The sequence below is a fragment of the Equus przewalskii genome, chromosome 6 (genome assembly GCF_037783145.1).
Source record: "Equus przewalskii isolate Varuska chromosome 6, EquPr2, whole genome shotgun sequence".
NCBI lineage: Eukaryota > Metazoa > Chordata > Mammalia > Perissodactyla > Equidae > Equus > Equus przewalskii.
The window spans coordinates 5,780,506-5,805,859 of NC_091836.1; the positions used below are offsets into that span (position 1 = coordinate 5,780,506).

Here is a 25,354-nt window from a genome sequence, read left to right on the forward strand (position 1 = left end):
CACAGAGGGGGACTCTGAGGCTTGGAGAGTCAGTGGCTTGGCCGCATCTCACACTGGGGAGTGATAGAGCCGGGATTCAGACCTAAGACTCTGACACTCAGACCTGTGCGCTCCAACCTGCCTCCAGGTGCCTGAGAACTCGCTTTCCCATCCCCAAAGGAGATTAGTGTCAGAAGACCCTCGGAACGGCCACAGGGCTCAGGTGTGGCGAGCAGATGGACAGGCAACGAGCAGGGACAACACACGAGGCCCACAAACCTTTGAACTTGGAGAAGCGGGGGGGGGGGGGGGGGGGGGCTCTGGGTCTCCAAGGGGAGGGGCTGGCTCGTGAGTGCATCCAGGGGAGCGGGCAACATCTGGGCAGGGGCAGAGGGCCGCGGGGAAGTGTGTCCCGGTGTCTTCCCCCCATACTCCGGGCTGGGCTGTCCGGGGCTCCCTCCCTCCCCGCGTGGGACAAGACCGTGGCCTGGCACGCAGGGGACAGCTTGGCGGAGGGCGGCCCATGCTCACCTGGGGAGAAGGGAGCCGCGCTTTCCTCAGCGTGGGCTGCGTGTAAGGCACACACCATCACCCCCACACCACCACAGCTCAATGATCCCACTTCATTTATTACCAAAATAGCACACAGTTCCAATCACAGTGAACATACAGTGTTTAACACAAACCTGATACCTGTGGAAAGAAGTCAGGATTCGGACAATCGAGTCGTTTGGAATCGTAAGCGACACCCCAAACCGTCAGCACTCCATACTCCAAAAATACGCTTTTGAGAGGTTTGGAAACTGAATTAAAATGTCTACACAGCTATGAACAATTGTTTAATAAAACTTTTTCATGTTTCCATTACATGTAAATATATCAATTTGGCATCTCTATAAAAACTCTGAAAATGGTGCAAAAGTTTCATTCTCTTTGAGAAAGCCATTGACAAAAAATATTCACACTTCACTAAAATTTTGAAAAATGGTCTTCTTTCAAAGCTTCTTTATTAATCTGAAATCTTCTGGATTATCAAAATCTAGGTTTGCTTTTTCCTCCTAAAACACTAAAGAACATTTATTCACAAGGATAAAAAGGCAAATGGGGGGATGGAAAACTGAGAAGGGCTTTTTTCTTTTCCTGAAAATAATTAAAAAAAAAAAAAAAGCTAGTTACATAAACATCCTCCAAAGAACACAATGAGATTCATTTTATTGTTGACTTTTGGACAGCAGTGTCATACTTTATTGAAAACAAACCCATGTAAAAACAAAGTTAAAATGAAAAATGGTACCTGAAAAATAAATTATTTCATATAAAACAAATCAATAACTTAAAACACACTAATATACAAAACGTCTACCATCTATCGTACAACACGGGAACCGGTTGGTGAAGCGGCCCCCCAGAGCAAGTCACTGTAAACGGAACATCACGCGGTAAAGAGGTGGCCCCCCCGACGGACAGGCCTTCCCTTCTGGTGGAAGGAAATGTCACTGCTCAAACCATCGGTCCCCCTCACTTAGGTCTTTGCGGTGACTTACAAGTAATTTTTTTTAAAAAAAATGACCAAGCGGAAAACTGAACTATGTCATGAAAAGGCTGTGGGAAAATAGAGGATACAGTCATCAGAAGTCAGAGGCGAATGAGAAAGGCTGGAAATGTGGCCCTCGCCTGAGGTCTGGGATTCAAGTTCTGCCGCCACTGTAAGGAAGTGTCTGTTATCCCTGCCACGCGCCAGAAAGCACTGTGACTTCAGCTGGGACCCGGACCTGGGAAGCTGATGAACAGCGGGGCTGCCTCAGGTCCCAAAAGGTGCCTTAAGTCCTGGGAAGATGGAAGAATTTCGGGGGGAGGGTGGGGCTGGGGGATGGGGAACAGAGGCCCTCGGCAGCTCATTCTTAGCGTCTCCTATGTAACCAGGAGGGCTGCATAAAGCACAGAGAAATAAACTCAGGCTGAATCCCATGTGAAATGGAACAGCAGGGTGATGTCAACTCTGATTTTCAAGGTCGACAGCGGACTGGGGTAAGTCACGTCTTTGCGGCAACTTAGACACAAACGGCCCTCGTTTGGAGGCAAAACCAGGATAAGTTATTGCCAATAACAGTCTTCGGATTCGCCTACTTGTCTGGTCCAGCAGGGACCGCCCTGCAGACCCCGGATGCTGGCCGTCCAGCACCAACACCAAGTGCAGACTCTCAAAGGTTAAGGCAGCTGCCCTTGGCCAGGGAACGACTCACCTTCGGGGAAGAAAGAAGGCAGAACGCACCCAGCGCCATCTGCCCACGGGCTGAGAGAGCCCAGCTTTCAGCTATTCTGGCGAGACGGTGGCCATGTGACTAGAGGCACAGCCAGCACAGAGAACCTCAGCGTGGCATGTCGCCCGGAAAAGCTAAGGAAGGCAGAGCCAAGGGGAGGAGAAGGGCTAAGTCAACTGGAACCAGGTTCACAGATGCGGAGCGGCTCAGCGAGCAGCCCCCAGGGGAAGCGACACAGGTCAAAAGAGAACTCGATCAAAGCCTCTTTGGCATTTATGTACCAAATCAAACTTCTGACAAATCAACATTATCTACTCTTCATTCATTTTCATCAAAACCCCCAACTAAAAGGAGAGCACTCATTTTGCGAAATACAGATACGACTGATCGATGCAAAAGACTTTTAAGAAGTTTCTTTTGGATTGTGACTAGAAAAAAATGGTGTCTTCCTTTTGCAAACAAGCCTAGAGAAGATGTCAGGAGCTTTTCGGACACAGGGCCAGCATCTGGTACCCCGATGGGAGTGACACTGCCTGGCGGGAGTAACAGGTCAAAAGCAGAATCCTTCCACACAGTTTGGCTAATTAAAACTCCCAGAGAAACGCGTCGGGGTTTTTAGCTAGAAGGCTGCTCAAAGAGTGGAGACCACGTAAAAAGAGAATTTTACGGAAGTGAGAAACTTCAGGCAACGTCCACAGGTTCATATACACTTCACGTCTCCTTCTCGCCTGCGCCAGCAGCAGAATAATCAATATGGTTCACACAAAAGGCAGGGGAGGGAGGCAGCCCCAGCGCTGGCGGCAGGCCCACCACACTTCACAGCTTACGTTTCCGACAGATTTCTCGTTAAGAAACCGAACACTAGCGGGGGCTGGCAGGGCTGTGGGTCAACGAGGAGACTTAAAGGTCGCCTTCAGGATTGGGAACCTCATCTTCATGGAGACGTTGGCCCGAGGCGAGCGCAACCCGAAAGGTGTGTTCTCTCAGGAAAACACCCTGGTCCCGGGGTAACAGTGCTCTGGGGCGGACAGAGTGGGGACCCCCTTGGTGTCGGATCCAGGCAAACAGGCCTTGGCTCTGGGTTCCAGGAGGAGGCACGTAAGCTGGCTTTGACTTAGGATCTGGAAACTTCTGCGGGAGGGCGGATGTCCTCCGGGGCACTTGGCCAACTGAGGAGACCAGGCCTCCAGGTACGAACCTGGCCTTTAGTGGGAAAAGAGCATGGCAGCCTCTTAAATTTGAGGGGCTCATGCAAGCAGCTGGCAGCCCCTCCACGAAGCACGAGAGACACGGGGTGGGGATGGGCAGCCTTGAACCATCCAAGGGCTTCTCAGAACACTGACCTGCTCTGGAGAAGGCTGTGCCCAGGGCCCACTTTTTTTTCCATTTAAATAAATAAATAAATAGATATAGATAAACAGATAGATAGATAAATAATACCGCAATTCCATGATATCGATAACCAAGAAAGAGCCTACGGTTACACGTTTTTAGTCTCACGTCGAGGTTAAAAACTGCTGGTACTAGGCTGTCCGGGTTTGGACCCTCTCTGTACACTAGGACACCTGGCCTGACCTACTCCCCAGGCCCTCTCTCTTCGCCTCTTTCTACCGGCTCCCTGTTTGACAAAACGCCATCTGTGACCACACGTTCTCACGCCACAGACTCATAAATGCTTTGTCTCCAGGCAAGGCTTTGTTTTTTAAGATCTCATGAACCCTCCCTGAATGCTGGGCTGTCTGGACCTTCCCTAGCCAAAAAGAAAGAAAAGGTAAAATAAAAAACAAAACAAAATTCGAGCAAAACAAAATCAAATTTAATGGTCTTAAATGCAAGAGTAAAAACAAACAAAAAACACAAAAAAGCAAAAGAAAATTAACAGAACAGAACAACCCCAAATGTCAAGGCAGTTATGAAGAGAACTTGCAGGGTTAATCTTTAAAACTACAAATCAAAGGCTTTTTAGTTAATAGATACTGGCAAGAAGTAAGTACTTTTCTGCTGAGTGTTCATACGAAAGCGGAGATTCCAAACAGAGTCTGGCTAAAGTAGAAAAAGGTCTAGCGCTCACGAGAAGGGATGCGAGAGATACAATGCTCAAATGTTTCCGGGTTCTTAAAAAATAGAGCGATCTGAACGCATTCGAGCCGTGTTCGATGCTCTGGGAAACTGGAGAGAGGATCGTGAACCACAGTTATCCGATGTGTGTGGCACCGTGCATGCAGTGTGTGGACAGGAATTTGGGTGGCACAGTGGCAACCCGTCTTCAGGCGTGCCTGCGGCTTAGATCTGACTCTGGAATATACTGGAGTTTCCCTGAAACTCTTTGGTCCATTCCCATTGGCGCCTGGGCTTACAAAATACGTTCGTGTCCTTCTCTGGAGGGCCCGGCCCAGCCCGGCGTGTGGGCCCCCTCCCCGGTGGTGGCCCACGTCGGTCGGGCCCGCTGCCGCTGCCAGGACCACTGGGCAGAGCCCGGGGGGCTGAGTGGGCAGGAGGTGGCAATGGAACCTGCTTGGGAGAGCCATTTCCTGTCAACCAAAGCAGAAATCGCTTAAAACGGTGAAGCGGTGGAACGCACACCCAGCATCTGTCTAACGGCTTTAGTCTCAAAACTCAAACTAGAACTAAAAGATCATTTCGTTTGGTTTTTTGTGTCCAGTTTGTGGCGAGAGCGAATGAAACGGGTGTTAGACAGTCTCAGAAGTTAAAGCATGCTTCAGTTTCACCACCATCCCGAGGGACTGGCTAGTCAACAGTCTACTTAGATTTCTGTTTAATATATATTTTAAAGGAAATAACTTAAGAAACTTAAAATTGGTCTAACATGGTGGGATTTCAAACATTTGAACATGTCGGTTGCATCCCAGAGTATAAAAACCTTTTCACTTCTCATTTAGACTAAGACAAACACTTGTGAGAATTGGCGCAAAATGAGTTGTACACTAACAAAAAAGGTTCAACTTCTTCACTCTTAATTAGCTACTCCGTACAAAAAAAAGCATGAGCGAGTTATTTGTGGGACTTGTTGGTTTTGAAGGAAACCTGTAAGATTTTGTCCCCCAGGCGGTAGCCGTTCAGACTTGCTATGGCCATCGCGGCTTCTTCATAGTTTGTCATGGTCACAAAGCCAAAGCCTTTGCACTTGTTGGTGTTGAAGTCGCGAATCACTTTCACGTTAGTGACGGCGCCAAAGGGGCCGAACATCTGCCAAAGGATCCCCTCATCGGCATCCTGGCCGAGGTTGTAGATGAAGATGCACCAGCCCGAGGAAGCGTTGCCTGGGACATTGACCCCAGAAAGCCCGCTCATGTGATCTACACCCATAGGGGAGAACCTAGCAAACAGAGAGCACAGCATTCAGGTCAAGGTCAGTGCCGGCCAGCGCGCCACCGCGGGGGAGCGGGCGGGGGACAGCTCGGGCCCTGGCCTCTACACAGCCCGGTGTGAGGTGCTCGGGCCTGGCACCCCCGCCAGTCACAAACCGAGAGGACTTCAATATGGTGGCGGGGGGAGGGGCGGGCTCCCTGCAGGGTCGAGAGCCTTCTCTTGGAGCAGCGGCCTGTTAGTGGCCTCCGACCAGCCACTCCCTCCACCCCTGCCACCACAGAGGTGGGGAGGGCCCTGTTTAGCCATTCCATGCCCCCCACATTTTAAATGATGGAAGCTTCTCCACATCCTCCTAGCTGCTGTGACATCCTCAGATCTTCCTGGAAGAAACTGCTCATACCCTATATGTCTGTGTATGTGCGTATGTGTGGGGGGGACTAGATTTTTTCTTTTCTTTCCCACAATTTTGCACGTTCCCCTCGTGACGACCCTCCCTCTTTGAGGGTTCAGCAGTGTCTGGTTGCCATACACCCCTGGGGAGGGCCACTGAAGGGTGCAAGGGAATTCCCTCTCACAGTTCCGGGCAACCTTCTGTTGCTGGCTCAGAACATCCCAGAAGGGCCAGGGGCAGAACTGAGGGCTGGGAACTACAAGTTCACCCAGCTTTACTAAACATGTGGGACCCTTTCCAAAGCGACACTTCCAGTGACATCACAAATAAGCCTTCTACAACTGTGCGGCCGTTGCAATAAGGAGTAAGGGAGGTGACAAAATTGTTTCTGAAGCCACGTGACCCTCTAGATATTTCACAAATTAAAAAGTAACAGTCTTCGGGTCAATTTAAGAATATCTGAGCACGACACAGCATCTGTGAAGCCACACAATGCAATCAGAGAAATACCACCTGCTCCAAAATAAAATCGGGCTTCGAGCTGTGGGGCTGATTGGGGTAAGTGGGTGCCTTCTAGCACCATTCAACAGATTCACTCTCAGGGGCCGGCCCAGTGGCGCAGTGGTTAAGTGCGCATGTTCCGCTTCGGCGGCCCAGGGTTCACCAGTTTGGATCCCGAGTGTGGACATGGCACCGCTTGGCAAGCCATGCTGTGGCAGGCATCCCACATATAAAGTAGAGGAAGATGGGCATGGATGTTAGCTCAGGGCCAGTCTTCCTCAGCGAAAAGAGGAGGATTGGCAGTAGTTAGCTCAGGGCTAATCTTCCTCAAAAAAAAAAAAAAATTAGATTCACTCTCTCCACAGATGTGAGAGAAGAGTGATCAGCCCCAGGTTGCAGCCCACGGATCCAAGGGCTATTTTCCATGCAGTTATGGAAGAATCAAGACACATTATTGGCCATGGTTTTGAATCTTCGAGAATACTTTTAAACAGCCCCAGCCGGGATGTCTGAGTTGGTTAAACGACTCAGGTGGCTTGTCAGTGGTACTGAGTCTGTCTGGACGACTGTGAGACCACAGCACCACCAAAATGCGGGTGGGAAAGGGAACCCGAGCACCTGTGTGACATTAAGCCAAGCTGGTTCTCAATGAGAATGGAAAGAGGCTCCAACTTGGAGAAAGACCTCCTTCCCTCCACGTTTCGTAGGATATCGAATGCAGACCCGAGCTATTACAGTGAAGTCTTTATAGAGCGACTATGCTGAAAAGAACCTGCGGGGACACGGTACTGTCTTTATTGACATGACTCATCCTCATTAACCACTGTTGGCTGGCCTTTCCCCTCTAACTGGAGCTGACTTCCTTCATCGTGACTGTCGTGAAACCCACCCCTCCTTTTCTCTGATGGTACAAAAGGGGAACTGACTCTTCCTTTATTTGGGCCTTTTTCCGACGTGATAAGAACTGACTGCAAACTCCTCTCCTGGGTGTCTCTTCTTCTCCTCTATCTGCCTCTGGTGGTGGCTTTGCCCTCCCTCCCCTTCTTCCTCCCACCTCTCCTCGCTGTGTCCCTCTGGCCATCTCGATCCCTTTCCTGCCTGACCAGCATTTGCTCCTGCTCGTCTCCCTTTGTTCCCCACTCCATGTTACTGTGCCTTCTCCTCCTCCAAGCTTCCCTGGTTTTCCAGAGTTCCTGGGGAACTCACTGAACGCTGCCGTCCACACATCCCGCCCAGTCGGTGGTGATGCCCACGGCGTCACCTGATTTTCAAAAGCGGATTTAGCTCGCTTCTGTGCAAAGCCCTTCCCCCGCCTGTGTCTTTAAATTAGAAACGCCAGGGAAGGAAGAAGGCCAGCTTTGGAAGCTGGGCCGGGCTGAGAACTCTGGATCGCTGGCCTGGGAAAATAACAGCTCGCAAATCGGCACCTGTGGAAATGGGCAGGGTTTTACCCACCCCCACTGCTTAAAACAAAGATGGGACACCTGAAAAGCAGCGGAGAAAAATCCTTAACACACCCGAGATAAGCCCTCAGGCCACTTCTTGAAGTTTTGACAGAAACAAAACAAAACGGCCCCGAAATTGGAGTCTCCGCTATTCGAGAGGTGGTTCACCCGGGATCCTGGAGTCCAGGTTACTGACTGTCAGTGTCTCTGTTCTACTAGATCCTGGCAACCAGAATCACTTTCAATAGGGAAAGACTCAGGACTCTGGGAAGACTGTCCACCTCTAGGACAGGGCTTCTAAACAGAAGGTGTGTAATATTCAGATCCCAACACGACTCCACAAGCCAGGTGACGGGAAAGGTCTGCCTTGGGCCCGCCTGTTCAAACACTCTGGCAGGACAGCTCTCGCTGTCACATAGAACCATCTTTCAAACTCATGGCTCCACTGTGGTGTCACTAGAAACTGGACACCGGAGCGCTAGGCACGCCCTCCCTGGGGCCTGGTTGGAGCTGGCACCCACTTTTTGATGGCAATTAAAAACTACATGCCCGTGGAAACAAACAGCTGTCACACAGACACCTTCTGGATGCAGGTGGAAATGATTCTGAACGTGGCTTTCTGACGCGATCGGCCTGGCATGCCCAGCGGTCCCCATCGCACATGGTCACCCAGCCAGCCGGGCTGGGACCGCCCTAAGGAGCAGAGCCGGTCCGCTGGGAACGGCTGGATAGAGGAGCGCGCCGCCGCCTGACCCACCTGAATCTCTGCGCCTGGTGATGGACGGGGCCTCCGAACCGTCTGGCTGGCGAGTGGTAGAGCTGGGAGAGCAGCGCCACGTTTTTGTTCTGGTTGGGGTTGGCGGCAAACTTCACTGTAATGGGCTCGGAGGAACCTGGGGGTTTATGACCATTGAAACTGGTAATTGCCTCTTCCGCTTCCGACCGTTTGTCAAACCGGATAAACGCAACCCCTCTGGACAAACCTTTTTAACAAACCAACAAAAATGGAGTTAGGGGGAAAAAATGCAAGGAGTTTTCAAACTGAAAAGCAAAAGTCAAGTCAGTCAGTCTACTGTGGTTCAGACTGGATGCTTGCTTAATGAGATAAACAAAAATGAAACCTAAATATGGACGCTAATGAATTTAAAAAAACCCAATGACTAATAAAAGATTAAGGTTTCAGACTTTCTTTTGAGTTGAGGCACCAACTCCACAGTCTCGGTGCCAAAAGATATCTTGGCGACAGACATCCCAAACAGACACCCAAACCTGTTTCTTGAAAAAAGCCACGTTAGAGGAGATTACATCCTTCACCACTATTTCGATGCCGGGTGCCCACCACAGCATGGGCACACAGACGTGCTGAGGAGCAGGCGGATGACGAGGGCCGGGTGAGGGATCTGCCAGGGCTCTGGTGTCCCCCGAGACTCCCTCGGGCCATGGAGTCCTGCTATCAAGCCTCTCCGGACACCTGCTGCCGAACCCTCACTCATCTCTTGCATACACCACTGTAAGGTCCTGAGACCCCCTGCGGGCCCCAAATTGCCACTTACTCTTGCCCCAGAAAACTGCCCCAGCACACACAGCAGTGCTGAAACATGCCCACAGACCCTGGGCGGGTTGGGAGACCTGCCGTAGGCCCACTCCATACCTGGTCCTGTTCCTGCATGGGAAGGGCCAGGCCCCCCCGGCTCGGCCTCCGGCTGCCTTGGGAGGGCGCCTTCTCTTGGCAGTTAGACTGAGCCACCCGAAGGCCATCCCTGGGTCCCTGCTGTAACCCAAACCCTCGACAGAGCGAGAACGTGACCCTGGACCTGGCTGCCTGAGAGCAGGGCCCAAGGGCAGAAGGCAGCATTGGGTCAGCCTGGTAGGAGTGAGATCCGAGCAAACTGGATGCGAGAGGGCTCAGCCACTCTCCACCCCATCCATCCACATTCTGGGCCTGGGGGAGCGATGAGGACACCTCGAGGAATGGGGTGGGGCTAGGGTGAGGGAATGCAGAGCCATGGTGAGGCCTGGCTCCTCCTCCTGGGGAAAAGAAACTGGGGTCAAGCGTGAAGGGCAAAGTATAGTGGGGAGGTGACAGCTGAGGGCCAGAGGAGGGCGACGTCACTGGGCTGGAGTCACAGGAGTGCCCTGGCAGGGGAGGCAACAGGGACAGCCCTATCCTGGACACTCAAGTTCTCGACTGCCAGTCACAGGCCATCCTAAGTCGCACTCTCTTCTCTGGACAAAGGCTTTGAGCACGCGGTGAATGACAGTTATCAAAGCATGACAGCCCTGGGCTAGGGCCACCGGCTAAGTGAGCACAGGGACGTCCCCCAGTCAGCTATGTCCCAGCACTGTTTCCCACAGGGTCTCACCAACTGTCCCCATGATGGGCACAGGGCATGGGTCTCCCCAGTTGGCCCAGAGGCCATGGAGGGACATGCAGAGATGCAGGCACCCCAGGTGGGGCACTGAGATGACAAGCATCAGTGCAAGGCACGGTCACCCCCTCTGGGCCTAGAATTCCACCTCAGGCCTGACGTGGACGCGACACTGTGGGCCCTGTTTGAGGCGACAGCAGTCAGGGACCCTGAGGCCAAAGATTCTTTCTTTACAATGATCACCGACCGTGGACGCCCCAGGCTGAGCCCTAAGGCCCACACCCCAACTCTCCAACTGGGAAACTCCTTCTGGGGGGTTCCCCCAGCCCGGAGGCTCCTAGTGGCCTCAAGGCTGCCCCCGCACTGGCTCCACTACTGTTTACATATAAACGTCAAATTCACACAGCCAGAGACACTGGCTGACTCAGTGAGCTCAGACCTAGCAATTCCCACCTGTGCCAGGAAAGTTCCAGAGCCTGAGCTCATGCTAAAATTTCAGTTCAGAAGGAACACCTGAAAACACGTACTTGGCACACACTGTTTTTATTGACTCTTCAACGCGTGAACAGCAGCTTAGACGGGAAAACTGAAGAGAAACCTAACTCGAGGCTAATGGGACTGAAAGCATAGTCGGTGGGCTCCCCGAGAGCTGCCCCGGGGCGGCGGCTCCATTCGATGCAGCAGGACCTTGCGACCAAGCAGAGAGAAAGTGTGCGTGCAAGCGGGGCTCCCGTTTGCTTGTGTAAAACGACTTTCAAAGGAAAACTGCCCAAGCGAAACGAAGAAAACCCCAGAAAGAGAAAGAGAACGTTATTGAACATCAGGGAATGTAAATTCACTAAACGATCTGATGAATGTCTACTTTTTCAAGATGGTTCCGTTTTTCTTCTAGTGTTTTTTAGAATTAAGAGCAGAGACTAATAAATGGCACGATCTCCCGATGAGTAAAGTATAAAGTTTACAATTAAAATGAAGGAGGAAAGAAATTAAAAAAAAAAATATTAAGTTCCATCAGCTTGGGAGGTTAGGAGCTTCCTCGTTTCTTTAACCCTCAAAGGCACGTCATCTGGGGGCAAACTCGACACGGAAGTCTGTCTGCCACGCTCTCCTCTGTCCCGGCCCCTCGTGGGCTCCATGGGGTGCCAGCACCGAGCAGCCTGGCCCAGCAGAGGAGCCCTGGGCTGGTGACCTCCTCTAGAGCAGAGGGAGGGCCTGGAAGCTCACAGTCCCGGGGGCTCAGCCTTCTGCTCTCCGATCCTACTCCCCAGGCCAGGGGAGAGCTGTGAAGAGGGAGCCCCTGGGACCCCCTCATCTCTGCCTTCCCTCTGCCTCCCTCCCGCCCACCTGCAAGGATTCCACGACAGACAGAGGTGTGGGGTGGGGGTCCCAGGCCCTTTGTGCAAGTGGCAGAGGCTGGCAGGGAGGCCTGAGGGAGAGCGAGGGTCCTGTGCAGCAGGCTGAGTCTTGGGGGCAATCCTGAGGTGCCCCAACCCTCTAGGAGACAGTGGCCTTGCAGAGGGAAGTGAGGCCAAATCCCCAGCAGACAGACAAGGGGAGCTGTCTGCAGAAGTGGCCTCCCTCGGGATGGTGGGTACAAAAGCTGGGTGGCCGGGTGCGTTCCCGGGGTGGGTGGACTCTGACCCAAGAGAGCCAGGTGCTGCTCAGCGGCGCTGGGCTCTGGCTGAACAGAGACAAGCAGAGGCACAGCAGTCCTTGGGGAATCTAAAAAGGATGTGGAGGCAGAACGTGGCCCAGCACAGTCACCCTCTCTGGGTCCCCAGGCGGCCCAGTAGATGCTCTTATGCAGGTGGGGCTGGGAAGAAATACGTGCAGCCAACTGTTCTTGCTCAACTGGTACCTGAAGGTAAGTAAGGGGGGCTTTAGGGACCACAGGAAACTATTCTGGTGCGGATGAGGGGGTTTACACCAAGGAAACGGCGTCCCCACCCCACAGCCCAGAGCGAAGGTGTGAATGGAGGAGGTGGCTTGGGTGGAGCCCACGTCCCTCCAGTGTAGCCTGGTGTTGGAGCTGGGGTCTGGGCCAGGCCACGGGGGCTGGGGGGAGGCAGAGCTCCCACGAAATGCCAATGACCTGTGCCTTCGGACCAGGCTCCAGAAGCCGCGTCTCCTCCTCAGGCTCCTGGGGGACATGTTGTGTCCAGTCCTTTCAAGGCCAGGTCCTGGCCTAGTCCTGGAGCCGGACGGCAGGCAAGGCCAGCACATGCCCAGCTGGGCTGCCACAGCTGCGGCGGGAGAAGGAAGGGCAAGTGACAAGGCCACCCGCCTCAGAGCACACGGCTGAGGGGACGTGGGAAACATGTGTGCACCTGCAACCCCTGTCTGTCACAGGACAGGAAGGCCCTGCCTGTCTGCGCCAAGGGCAAAGGCCGCTCTGCTCCCAGGGGTGTGGCTGGTCTCTGGGAAAGGAGGTTGCCTCAGAGCTACGACTTCCTGTGACCCAACGACCCAGGGTCTCCTTTGATGCCACAGCCAAGGGACTGCTGAGCACGCTGTGTGCTGTGTGAACATAAAAATCCCCTGCAGACAATTCCGCTGGCTTCCCTGAGCTCTGCGAGCACAAATCCTCCTTTCTAGCTGTCAGCAGATTCCCACTCCAGCTGGGCCGGAACTGAGGAGTCGGAAGCAGGGATGGCCCAGACGGAGCGACGCTCAGGGCTTGGCAGGGGGCATCCCGAGCCCAGGCCCTGGGCCTACAGGGCAGGCGGGCCACCTGATCAGGGCTGGACTGCGTCTCCTGCCCCGCTGGGGCTGCTTCTGCAGGCATGCGTGGGTCCCCGGCTCAGCTGTGCCTGACTGCTTCATGCAAAGCCCGGAGCCCAAGCTGCTCATGTCCTGAACTGAGATGACCCAAAAGGGGCCAGCCAAGTGGCCGGGACTGTCAGCGAAAGGAGGTCACTGCTCCGAGCTCTGTGCGGGGGAGGATGGAAGAACACTCATCGGAAGCAGTCACCCCTGAAGCTGCGGGGCCTCTGGACCCTGAGTGAGGACAGTCTCACACTGCACGCTGTCGTCTGCAGCAAGAACAGCGGCGAGCGGCTGAGCAGTGGCCTTGTCACCCCCTTCACAGGCCAGGCTGGATATGCGGGCACCCGAGGGAAGGTGCCAGAATCTCTTGCTCTCATCATAAAATGCTGGCCTAACACATGGGCTGCTTTCATGCTCTTTATCTTCCCAGACTCGTACAACAAAAGCCAGCGCCTTCTCATTTCGCTTCTGTCCTCAATGGTGGAATAACTAATGACACTGAAAATCTAACAGTGGTGTGTCTTCCCCAGGAAACCTGGCCCCCCAGCTAGAGGAGAACCTCACCGTGTGACCCAGGCCACCCGCCGTACCTGTGGTCTGATCCACAAGGACCCGGGAGTTGATGATGCGCCCGAACCGAGAGAACATGTCCTCCACGTCCTTCTGGGTCATGGTCCTCGGGAGTCCGCTGATGTACAAGTTGGCGTCTTTGATGACCTCTGAGCTTGGGCGAGCGTACGACACCTTAAAACAAAACCGCTTGCTGGAGTCTGGGCAAGTGCGTGGGCCGAGCATCGAGGGAGGGTGTCAAACTTTCGGGTGAGAAAAAGCTGCCCTATGGTAGGAAATCACACACAGGACTATTTGTCCTCCTCGGGACATCTATCGCTCGCAGCAGCGCGTGTTGGCAGCTCACAGCGGCCGGGGAGAGAGCTGGGCACTCGGCAGCGTCTTCTCGCCCAGCCCTCCCAGCCCCTGGCGAGGGGCCATGGGCCGAGTTCCCGATCTCAGGGAGCGCACGACACATCCTGTGCCTGCACGGCACAAGGTGGGCCTGGCAAATCTGCCAATGAGCAAGTGCCTTCCTATCCAGGGATGGTAAGACACCGAGCACTCAAGATCATGAAGAGTTTAACGGCAGGAACGGACCACCAGCCTCTGAGCTGAACATGCGCCGCCACAGCCAGACTGTAAGACCTCCCTGGCAGGTGAGTGGAAGTTCGGGTTCCCAGCCCACTCTGCAGAATGGAACTCGGGAGGCCCAGCCGCAGCCTCGGGACCTGGAGTGCACAGGCACACAAGTGGCTCTGAGCTCAGATGAGCCGAGGAAGCGCTGCCACTGAGCAGGTCCCAGGAGAGACCCTTCTGGGTGCCTGAGTGAATCAGAGGGGCAGCTTCCTGGGGGGGGACGGGGTGGGAGGATCTGGCAGGTCCAAAGGCTCAGGTAGGACAGTCGCATTCCAAGTGGCTTCAGGTGGACACTGGCAGGCACGCGTCTCAGGAACAAGAGCTAACTTGCCAGGTCTGCGGGTAAGGGGTGGTGGGCACAGCAGCTGCAGGCTGCTGCAGGAAGCAGGTTGGGGGTGCGGCCGGGACAGCAGGAGGTGGCATATTCCAAAGGAGGGCTCAGTGGGGAGTGAAGGGTGAGAAAACATAAGGTTTGCCTGTGGGAGGAGCTGTCCCAGATCACGGGAGCCTGAAGACTGACACTTGGGGACGGGAGGTGGGGCCCCGGGCCGACAAAAGGAGGGTAGGTGGCAGCAGGTTGACAAGAACAAGAAGGCAGAGGAAAGCTGCCCTGTGAGACCTGGAGGACTCACCGACTCAGCCCAGGAATCAGCACAGCCCTTGCACTGTGAGTGACACTGCCGACGCTCTGCCCAAGACACCCCCTCCGGTCGCTCCACAGCTCCGTCTCTTCCCTCAAGTCAACATGAAGTCTCCCACAGAACACGTCACCTCCCCCCAAGCACCTCCGTGACACTTACCTCTGCCACACGTGGCTTCCATATTCCCACTTATTGTTTGCATGCGTGCACACGGCTCCATGAGGGCGCGGGATTTGTCTGCATTGTTCACTGTCCAGCACACAGTAGGTGCTCAATAAACATTTGCTACGTGAGTGTTGAATGAACTGGCTGGGATGGGGCATGAAGGGAGACCTGGGCAGGGAGGCCGGGGGGACGAGACAGCCGCCACTGCAGGAAGCCGGGAGCGGGCAGGAGGGCCGGGCTCGGCACGGGATGGAAACATCGCGGCCAGGAGAGGAGACAGGCCCCTGTGTAAGTGCACTGCATGGGGACCCTCCCTTCACGGAGGGGGCTGAGAAGGCCATGAGCCACCAGCATAAGGCTGTGGACCGGCACCACATTGCATGCATCTGACCCGCAATGCCTTGACTCCGAGCAGACGGGAGCCCCCTCCGATGCTCTGACAGCATCGTGCTGACGATGACTTCGGCAGCGACGGGACCAAGGGGGCCGCGCATCCAGGCCAGGGCTCGGCACACACTCCACCCGGGACAGGCATGACCGAGGAGTGAGTGCAGCCTCTCACCTTAATGGTCTTTGACTGGAGCCGCAGGCCGTTCAGTGTGTTTACTGCTCTCTCGGCGTCCTTTGCAGTCACGTAGTTCACAAAGCCATAGCCCAAGCTGTGTCCTGTGCCGGGGAAGAGGTGGACATCGGTAAACCGACCGAGAGCGAGCGAGAGCGCCCGGGGGACGAACAGGAAGATGTCCCGCTGGGCTCACAAGGGCGAGTCAGCAAAGACAACGAAGACAATGCACTGAAACGCTGGAGGCACGGCCGCCAGGTAGCGGGGCTAGAGACGGTGCTGACAAGCCATACGATGGTTTATTTGTCACATTCTCCGCAATGAACAAATGCTACTTTTGTAACTAAAAAAAAGTCATCTATAAACAAACACTGTGATACTTGACAGCACCCTGGGGACCCCATCACTGAAGCAACGACAATGAACGGTCCCACTGGTGGTGGGCGCTCTGTGGGGCTCCAAGGGGGCCTTGTAGGGGTACGAGGAGGATGGTCGCAGTGAGGAGGAAGACCGGCAGGTGGGGAGAGCCTCGTGACGACCAGCTGCCTGTGTGTAGGCATTGCTCTGCCACTTGCGTCCCCAGAGCGGGAAGGCTTGCTGAGCTCCGGCGCCACCCAGCGTCAGTTCCCCTTCCTTTCCTGAATCTGTGACCCAGCTGGGGAGCACAAGGAGAAGCCCGAGCCGAGAGAAGTTCCCGCCCTCACAGCCTAGCCAGGCTTCCAGGGCTCCCCAGGGCAGCAGCCTCCACTGTGACAGCATCATCAGCTACAGTCTGGGGGAGCCTTAGCAGATGCGAAAACCTGAGTTCTTCCCAAAGACATCCAGGGCGACAGGCAGGGTGTCCCCATCCCTGTGTGTGAAAAGTGCAGAAGCGGTGGGAGCGACCACCCACTGGACACATGGGAGGGACGCAGCCCAGCAGGGGAGGGGCTGTGGGGTCTCAGAGGGAAGCATCGGCGGGGGGTCGGAGGTGGAAGGAGCCTTACAGAGGCCTCGTCAAACACTTTCACTGCAGGAGGAGCAGGGGGAGGCTTGGAGAACAATCAACACCCACACCCACACCCACACCCACGTTGGTGGGCACTGCTCTGCGCACAGAGCGAGCGAGCGGTGAGCGAGACAAAGGCCCCCCGCACGGAGCTTTGAACCACTCCTCTGGGTGGCGGAGGGCGACAACGAGCAGGTGAGAAACAAGAGCAGGCCTTGAGCCACACTGAACACTGGCTCAGCCCACGGTGCCAGCCACACCCAGGCCCTCTGGCTGAAGATGAGACCTGGAACCCGGGGGAAAGCCTAACCCAGTTTTGCCACTTAAAAAAAAATAAATCAATACACTTTATTTGTTGGATTTAAAGAAAAATGACAAAGATAACACAAAGCGTTCCCATAAACCCCACACCAGTCTCCCCATTAGTAACATCTTAGACTACGATGCTGCTTTTGTTACAACTAACGAACCAGCACTGATAGATTATCAACTACAGTCCATACTTGATTCAAATGACCTTAGCTTCCCCCAATGTCCTTTTCTGTCCCAGGATGCCACCCAGGACCCCGCGTGACATTTAGCTGTCATGTCTCCTTAGGCTCCGCTGGGCTGGGTCAGTTTCTCAGACTTGCCTTGTTTTCGATGACCTTGACAGCAAGGAGGTGGCTTGGGTGGGAATTTCATAGAATCTCCCTCAATCTGGGCCTGCCAGATGTTTTGCTCGCGGTTAGACCTGGGAGACAGGTTTGGGGAGGACCCTCTTCTCATGACATCACATCAGGGGTGCATGCACGGGCCTTACCATGCTCAGGCTGACCTGACCGCGGGCTGACGCAGCGGGTCGCCAGGTTTCTGGGGTCATGTTTCCCCACCCCTTCCGTCCGGAGCCTTTGGAGGGAGTCCCTCTGCGCAGCCCATGCTTAAGGAGGCCTTGAGGAGTTGGCTCTCCCTCCTTCAGGCGCAGCAGCTAGAGATTATCTGCAATTCTGCACGGGCCATTTTCTTCTTTTAAAAAAAACCTGACCCTCCAAACCCAAATTTCTAACAAAGCTCCACGGGTCTCAGAGACTCCAGTCCTGAGCTGTAGACAGTGGGGACCCCCGGAGGAGCAGTGCCATGGGGTCCAGGGCTCATCCAGCAGGAGGGTCAGACTCGCAGCTCGGAAAATGACAGTGGGCTCCAGGTCGGGACCCTCAGGGTCCCTGCAGATGGGCCAAGCAGCAATATGAAGCTGAGAAAGCAGACTGCCCGCGGCACGATTCCCGACCCAGCTCCAGCCTCCCAGCCCCGCCCTCCTAGGCCCAGGCCCTATGACTCCTCTGCCTCTCTGGCTGGCACCAGTGCACTTGGGTCTCCTTGTCTTTCTGCTCCGCCCACAAAGCCAAGCCCAACTGGGACCACCTGTCTCACTGGGGACCTAAGCGCCGCTGGGAAAAGCAGATGCCGACGAGGACCCGGGCCCAGGCCCTGTGCCATGTCTTCAGCCGCAGCCGGTTCCCCTCAGCTTATCAACACGGCCCTGCCCAGCCCCAGTTCCCAGTTCCTCACCACTCTGGTGCTTGGGGCCCCAGCTGGCCTCCTGGGGTGGTCACTGCTGACTGCCAGCACCCTCCTCACCAAGGCTGCCCACGCCCTCGAGGGCCACCCCACTGACAGTCTCAGGCTGCTGCCCCTGAGCTCTCAGCACTGGGCACTGCTGACTGGCTGAGATGTTGCCTCCTCCAGGATGTGACAAAATGCCAGGTTTTCTTTCTCTCCAGGTTTTCCTTCTCAACGGTCCCTCCTCAGGCTCCTCGTCCTCTGCCTATTCCATCGAGAAAGTCCCCAAGTTTCTGCCTTTGGCCCTTGTATCCGTGATACACTCTTCCAGGGTGACCTCCTTGATCACCAGTAGCTGCCAATGGCACCTAGGAAGTCACACACTCCAGATGGCCACTGTCTCTTTCCCAGCCCTGCTGCCCCTCCTGTCCTCCCCAGGGAGCCGACGCGTATTAACTGAGCACGTACTGCATGCCAGGCCCTGGGCTTGGCTGGCTAAGGCTTTCATGGGGATCAGGAAGGACGACGGTTGTGCCTTAACGAAACATACATCCCACGGGGCAAGGCGGACACACCAGCAAGAAACAACGAACAGAGCTGGCGGACAGGCGCTATGAGGAGTCTCCGCTGTGGCGTGAGAGGGACTGACAGACGGGCTCTTGGTAGGCAGGGTCAGGAGCGCCCTCTGAGGAGGAGAGATGTGAAGTATGAGCTCGGGATGGCCAGGGTGAGCATTCCGGACAGAAGAGCACGTGCCAAGTCTCTGAGGGGGAGAGGCCTCTGGTGTGTTCCAGGAAATGAAGGGTGGTCAGCGCGGCTGAACGAGATGAGCCAGGGGACCACCCCGGAGGGGACTGCCGGGCAGAGAGCGGACACGGTGGGCCCGAGGCTGGTGCAGAGCCCTGGGGAAGCCTGTGAGCGGGACCAGGGCAGGGGACGGCATGCACCAGGGCACAACCGGCAGAAGAAAGACCCACCAAGGGGACCTCTGGATGGGCCAACGTGGGAGGGAGCTCCAGAGGGGCCCAAGTTCCCTACAGCACCAGGCAGCAGCTGTGCACACCCCCATTCCTGGGGCTGGCTCTGTCCCTCAGAGTCTGTTGTCCCCTGAGGTGGGCACCCGATGGTGGCCAGAGGGAAGGCAGGTGAGGCACGAACGGCAGCCCCAAGTTTTCACCCACCAGATGGGGCCGTGGACTAAAGTGCTAACACGTGGCTGAGCGCCCAACTCCATCCTCGCCATCACTAGACACCAATGGCTCTCCAACTCGGCTGCTTGCTAGCATCACAGGGCGGCCTCTGAAAACTATCATGGCCCGGCCACATCCCGGACCAATTAAAGTGCACTGAGGGTCGGGTGGCAGGAGTGGGGTGGCTTCCAAGGTCCAGCCCGGGTTGAGAGCTGCTGCCGGAAGTACACGAGGAGAGGAGGGTCTGCCGGTCGGTGGTCAGAGCAGGTGCCTGGCAGAGGGCCCTCACCTCCCAAAGCAGCCTCTAAGCCACGGTTTCTCCGCATTTCCCTTTCTCCAGGCTGGGGCAATGACTCAGGGCCCAGGATGTCAGGCAGGGGTGGGATTGTGCATCTCTAAGCTCCTTCCAGATGATTCTCCTGCCCCCTCCCCTGTAGGGGCGATGGAAGATCAGCCCTGAAAGAGGGAGGTTGGGGGTCTGGTGGGGGGTAGAGCGTGGATCCCGCCCAGGCTGCTGGGGCTGAGGAAGGTCGGGCCTGCCTGGAGTGGGGGCTGGGGTGTAGGGGGCAGCCAGAGCCCCAGATGGGAGATGGGGTAGAGGGGGAGGGGTGCGAGACGAAGGAGGAAGGCAGCAGAAGTGAAAGGCATCAAGGATGAGCAAACCCGGGGCTGAGGCCTAGGGCTGTCCAGAGGCGGCGCAACCCCCAGCTCTCACTTCCCCACCCTGGAGAGCGACCCCCACCCGCCCTTCTGGCCACAGAGCAGTGCTTCTCAGTCCCGGTTCTCTGACTTGCCTGGGCATCGCCCTCCCGCTGGGAAGGTAAAACCAGATGTTCCAACACCCCAGGCTGACTGATGCCGTGGGCCTGGGTGGGGCCTGGGTCTTGCGTTTCTGCTGCTCCCCAGCTGCTGCTGTTGGTCAGGGCCGGCGCCCCGAGAGGCGCTGGCTGGAGAACACTGAGGCTGCCTGGGCGCCGAGCAGCCCTCACGCGGTGTCAGGCGACCCCTGGGCGAACGCGGGCCAGTGCTCCTGCATCTCCAAATATATTCTTCTCTCTTTAGGGTTAAGACCAAGAGATGACTCCAGGGCAGACCAGAGCAGCCAGCTGTAATGTTTTAATACCTTCAAGGGGAGGACGCAGGAGAATCATCTGGAAGGAGCTCAGAAATGCACACTTCCACCCCTGCCCGACAGCCTGGCTGCGCAGGGCCCTGGGGGCTGCGTCACTGCTCAGCGTGGCCTGTGGAAATGTGGAGGGACAGGAGCCTGCTTCTCTGACTGGGGTACAGGGCTGAGGGAGGGGAGCGCCCCACGGACAAGGCGCTCCTCTGCCATGTGGGAGGGGAGGCGCAGCGGGTACTTCCTTCAAAGGTCTGTGGGGGCTCAAGAGAAGACTTCACCGGGGGAGAGATGGGCCTGGCGGACAAGTGAATGAATCAGGCGATGAATGAGAAACAGGAAGGAGTTTGGGCAAAGGAGAAGAAAGGGACTTTATAAAAAAAGTACAAAAAGCCAGTAAACCTGTGGAAACAGATGAAGATGAACTTTACTAGAAATGCGAATCATCATCAGGATCAGGTGTCATTTTCCACCCAGGCTGGCCAAGATGAGAAATCTCGCCAGGCCTAGGGGAAGGCAGGGCCAGGTGGAAGGGCATGGAAAGGGTGGAAGGGCATGGAAACGGGAGACCCCCTGGAGGGCAGCTGGAGATGCGGCTCAGGAGCTTTTAAAGGTACACGCTCTCCCATCTGCTGGTTCACTTATAGGGAGATTTTCCACAGAAGTAACAGCAAGCAAAGATTTGTGCCAGGATATTTATCTCACTAGGGCTTATGAATATGGGAAAGTGGTTACAACCTATTGAAGACTCAGAACCTCGACATGGGCCAGCCCTGGTGGCCTAGTGGTTAAGTTCAGTGTGCTCTGCTTCAGTGGCCTTGGCAGTGTTCCTGGGCGTGGACCTACACCACTCATCTGTCAGTGGCCATGCTGTGGTGGCAGCTTATATACAAAAAGAGGGAAGGTTGGTAGCGGATGTTAGCTCAGGGCGAATCTTCCTCAGGGAAAAAAAAAACCTCCACACAACAGAATACTATGTCACCGTTATGATGATGAGAAAGCTGTGGTCAGTGATGGAGAAAAATGGTCACAGATACAGGAAGAAACATTTCCCGCACAGCTTGGGTGGGGCGAACCCATTTTTGTAAAAGCACATGATTGCTTACAACCATGAATATGCAAAGAAAAAAGCCTGGAAGGACACGAACCGTGGTGAAATTGTGGGAAATCTGAACTTTCCTTCCTGCTTATCTCATATGAAATTTCTTATTTTTAAGGAACAAAGGTGATTCACATTATGAACAAAAAAGTGGTCAGGCTGGCTAGGTGTGGAAGGGCATTCCCGCAGAGGGAACAGTATCTGCGAAATCACAGGAGTGGAGAGCAGGGCATGTCTGGGAAACGACAAGCAGCTCAGTCCAGCCCCTGGAGGGTGAGTGGGAGTGCAGCGGCTGGAGGGAGGGGACAGTCCCCAGGAGACCTGGGTACACAGACAGCGGTATGGGCTTTATCCTGACCAGAGATGCATGGCAATGCGACAGAGCTGAGCAAATGGGCTGGAGGCTGGGGACTGAGTGGCCAGCATGACAGTCCGGGAGGGCGGAGGCTGGCTCCTGGTCCCCCGTGGGCCATATGGCATCTGGAGAGGGACCAGACAGCAGGACAGAGAGCAGGGCAGAGCTGCACAGTAAGGCTGGCTAGTGATTGTGGATGGAACAGGCAGCAACAAATGCACGTCCCCAATGCGGGGGCTGGGGCCGGGATGGCCGGAAACACTCTGAATCTTGAGGCCAGCATGTCACACATTTCTGGCATCCCAGCCACTACCCAGGCCCTCATTCCTCCTGTTGCCAGTGCCTGGCCCATGGTCGGCACTCAATAACTATTTGCTGAGTAAATCAATGTCCAAGCTGATCTGCATTTTCCTCCAATCCCTACATTCATTCACTCACTCATTCAACAAACACTGATTATAGCCACATCTAGGGGATACAACAGGGCCTCTGTCTCTGAGAACCATATAGACCTACTGGACTAAAAAGTTCCAACTTCAGTGCAGTGTAGAAACCCAGGTCAGGTCTGCCAGTTGCTATGGGAACCAGGAAGAGAAGCATCTAACACTGACCAGGTCAGGCCAAGGAAGGCTCCTAAAGCAAGCGGGCCTGGGCACTGGAGGCTTCTGAAGCAGATGAGTGACAGGGTCACCTCTGGAGGGTTAGAGACTCCTCCCGTGGTGAAGAGAGCAGTCTGGAGGGAGCACAGGCGGCCAGTTAAGAGGCTAGAGCGCTGTGCAGGCAGAAGACGATGTGGCCTGGTCTAGGATGGTGGCAGGGGACATGGAGGAAAAGGGATGGAAGCATCCAGAAGGATGAATGCCAGGGACACACGGCAGAGGTCATGCTCTGATTTCTGACTGGAGCCACAGAGTGCACAGTGGTGCCATCTGCGAGGATGGGGCTGCTGGGAAACAAGTGGCTGGCTCGTGGGAGAGTCAAGGTCAGTTTGGAAAACATTGCATTTGGGGGCTGAGGAGTCGCAGGAGGGCTGGCTGGAGGAGAGGCGGCAAACCGAGGGTAACTGTAAGCGGTGGTGCTGCATCCGCTCACCCCTGTCTAGGCTGAGGAAGGAGGGGCCTGGAATAACCACGAGGACCGCCTAAGTCAATGGCTGGGAAGGCGCTGCAAGAGAGGCAGAGCGAGGCCTCTGAGGTGGGAGAAAGCCAGGGAGGGTGGTTCATGGAAGCCACGGGAAGGAAGCTTCTAGAAGGAAGATAAGAGAGTCGATTTGACAGCTCTGCGAATGGCAGGAGAGGAAGGACAAGAGCTAGAGCAGTGGTTCTCCCTGAGGGGTGATTCTGTCCCCCAGGGGACACTTGGCAACGTCTGGGGACATTTTCTGGTTTTCACAACTCGGAAGGTGCCATTGGCATCTAGTGGGTGGAGGCCAGGGGTGTTGCTGCTCCATCCTACAACACACAGGACACGCCCCACCAAAGATTAGCCAGCCCCAAATGTCAACAGTGCTCCAGTGGAGAAACCCTGAGCTAGAGGAAGTCGGGAGTCTCGGCAAGGATTCTTTACAGAGACTGGAGCATGTCTGAACGCTGGCGGGGCCATCTCGGAGAGACCCAGAGAAGTGGGTACTTGCATAGCTTGAGGTTCCTAGGACGCCAAGAAGGGAAGGGATCCAGGACAGAGGTGGAGATGGCTGTTATTTCCCTGTGAAGTAGCAGGCGGTCATCAGCTGAGAGCGAAGGGGGCCTGAGGGAGAAAAGGCACAGAAAAGGTTGTTGTGGGGCCGGGGAGAGCCCGGGCTGCGAGCTGAGCTTGGCTGGGGAGCTGACGCGACGGGACACCTGCCAGGATGTGCGACCCTCTCTGGGGAGGGCAGCCTGAGCTCGGCCAGGAGACAGCAGTTGGACGAACGCATCCACAATCCAGGGTCCACCAGGGCAGTGGACTAAAGGACAAAGGGGCGGTGAAACGTAAGGCTGTGGCCCCAGGACCAGCCAGCGAAGCTTCTAGACACCGGTGGCAGGAGGGAAAAGAGAGAAGGCAGTAAGCTTGTCACAAAACTACATTCACTAAATTTAAGAACTGCTAGCAAGATGCCGAGCTGAAATGTGAGGCCAGGCCCACCTACTCCACAACTCCTGGTGCGCCACGCTTATCCTGCCCGAAGATAAGAAAAAGTTTGTTTCTGAACTGAAATAATTTCCAAATGACACTTTCGTTGCTTTTACAGGTTCTCAAAACCAGTCGTCTCCCGGCCAATCTCCCCAATCCAGGTGTTCCTGTCAACAGAGCTCACATTCCTCTGACAATCACAACAAGTGAACAGACAAAGACTCGGGTACCGTGAGAATGCCTGCGAACCCAGACTGCAATGCTCAGGAAGATCGAGGGTGCTGAAAATTCCCTTCCGCCAGAACGTAAAAGGACAAAGGCAAGACTTGTTAGCAGCACCGGAGAATTTCAAAACCCCTCTGAACAAGGCCTCTCTTATTCAGGATAGTCTCCCAGAACAGGAGAGAGAGAGTGGCTTCGAGAACATTCTAACGCTGCTCAATTTTGTGTACGATTGCAAGTCCCTCTTTAGAAGACGTTTATGAAATCAGGCTCTCAGAATTGGAAGGGTCCCTAAAAGACTTCTGAGTTCAAAGCTGCCCTCAGATGAACGAATCCCTGTACAGCCTCCACAGGGGTCGTCCCAGGATAGGCACCTTCACGCGGCTGGCAAAGGCCAAGGCGACAAGCAGGACAACGGGTACAGGGGTTCAATATATTACTCTACTTTTATGCCAATTTGAATCGTATAAGATATTATTGTATTTCCACACTAAAAATCATTTTTTACTCTTAAACGATTTTTCAGGGTAGGGAGTCACAGACCCACAGCCCAGGGTGGCAGCCAGAGCCCTCCCAGGGGACTGTCCTTTCCTCAGCGCACCAGGGCAGACAGGAGGAGGGGTGGCAGACGACCCGGCCTTCCCATGTTTCCCTCCAGAGTCCTGGAAGCATGGCTCTCAGGACGGGGCCACTCTGTGCGGAGGGCCTTACTGGGTACTGGGCTCTGCAAACCCCTATGAGGCAGGCAGCACCAGGATGTAGGAGCCACCAGCCCACTTTATGGATGGGGACACTGAGGCTTGGAGGTCACACTTCGAGGGAGTGGGAGAGCGGGGCTTGGAGCTGGCCTGCCAACCCCACAGCCCGCCTGCTGACCCGCTCCCCGCCCCGCTGAGTCCAAGCGTGCTGCGTTTCACATGTTCAAGGTCATGGCCTGAGCATAGTCAGCTCGGCCCAAAGCTAAGGAGCGGCTGCCGGTGGGGTCCCAGCGCTCTGCGGTGAGCCTGGGGAGACAGACAGGGACGGGCCTGCCTGGGCTTGCCCCGGGCGGGGCACTGGCCAGAGTCCCTTCCACACGTGGGGCCAGGCCAGGCCAGGCTGTCCTTCTTTGGTCCCTTCCAGCTCTCAGAG

The 25,354-nt window shown here is 55.4% G+C and overlaps 1 protein-coding gene and 1 long non-coding RNA gene across 3 annotated transcripts in view; one reads left to right on the forward strand and one right to left on the reverse strand.

Annotated features, from left to right (window-relative positions):
* Nucleotides 1-4,034: 4,034 nt before the first annotated feature.
* ELAVL1 (ELAV like RNA binding protein 1) overlaps nucleotides 4,035-25,354 on the reverse strand; it is a 35,060-nt gene continuing 13,740 nt past the window's right edge. The window contains exons 3-6 of one of the 2 annotated variants that reach the window (XM_070622880.1): nucleotides 15,599-15,702; nucleotides 13,633-13,786; nucleotides 8,665-8,890; nucleotides 4,035-5,577 (exon numbers count right to left, since the gene is read on the reverse strand). In XM_070622880.1, coding sequence (XP_070478981.1) covers nucleotides 5,253-5,577; nucleotides 8,665-8,890; nucleotides 13,633-13,786; nucleotides 15,599-15,702 — 809 coding nt within the window. In that variant the 3' untranslated portion in view covers nucleotides 4,035-5,252. The remainder of the gene's footprint in view (nucleotides 5,578-8,664; nucleotides 8,891-13,632; nucleotides 13,787-15,598; nucleotides 15,703-25,354) is intronic. The other variant, XM_070622879.1, reaches the window with a different exon arrangement.
* Nucleotides 13,786-24,679, forward strand: LOC139083817 (uncharacterized). Its single transcript, XR_011540775.1, has 2 exons — nucleotides 13,786-14,250; nucleotides 24,120-24,679. It is a non-coding gene; the product is annotated as an uncharacterized lncRNA (long non-coding RNA).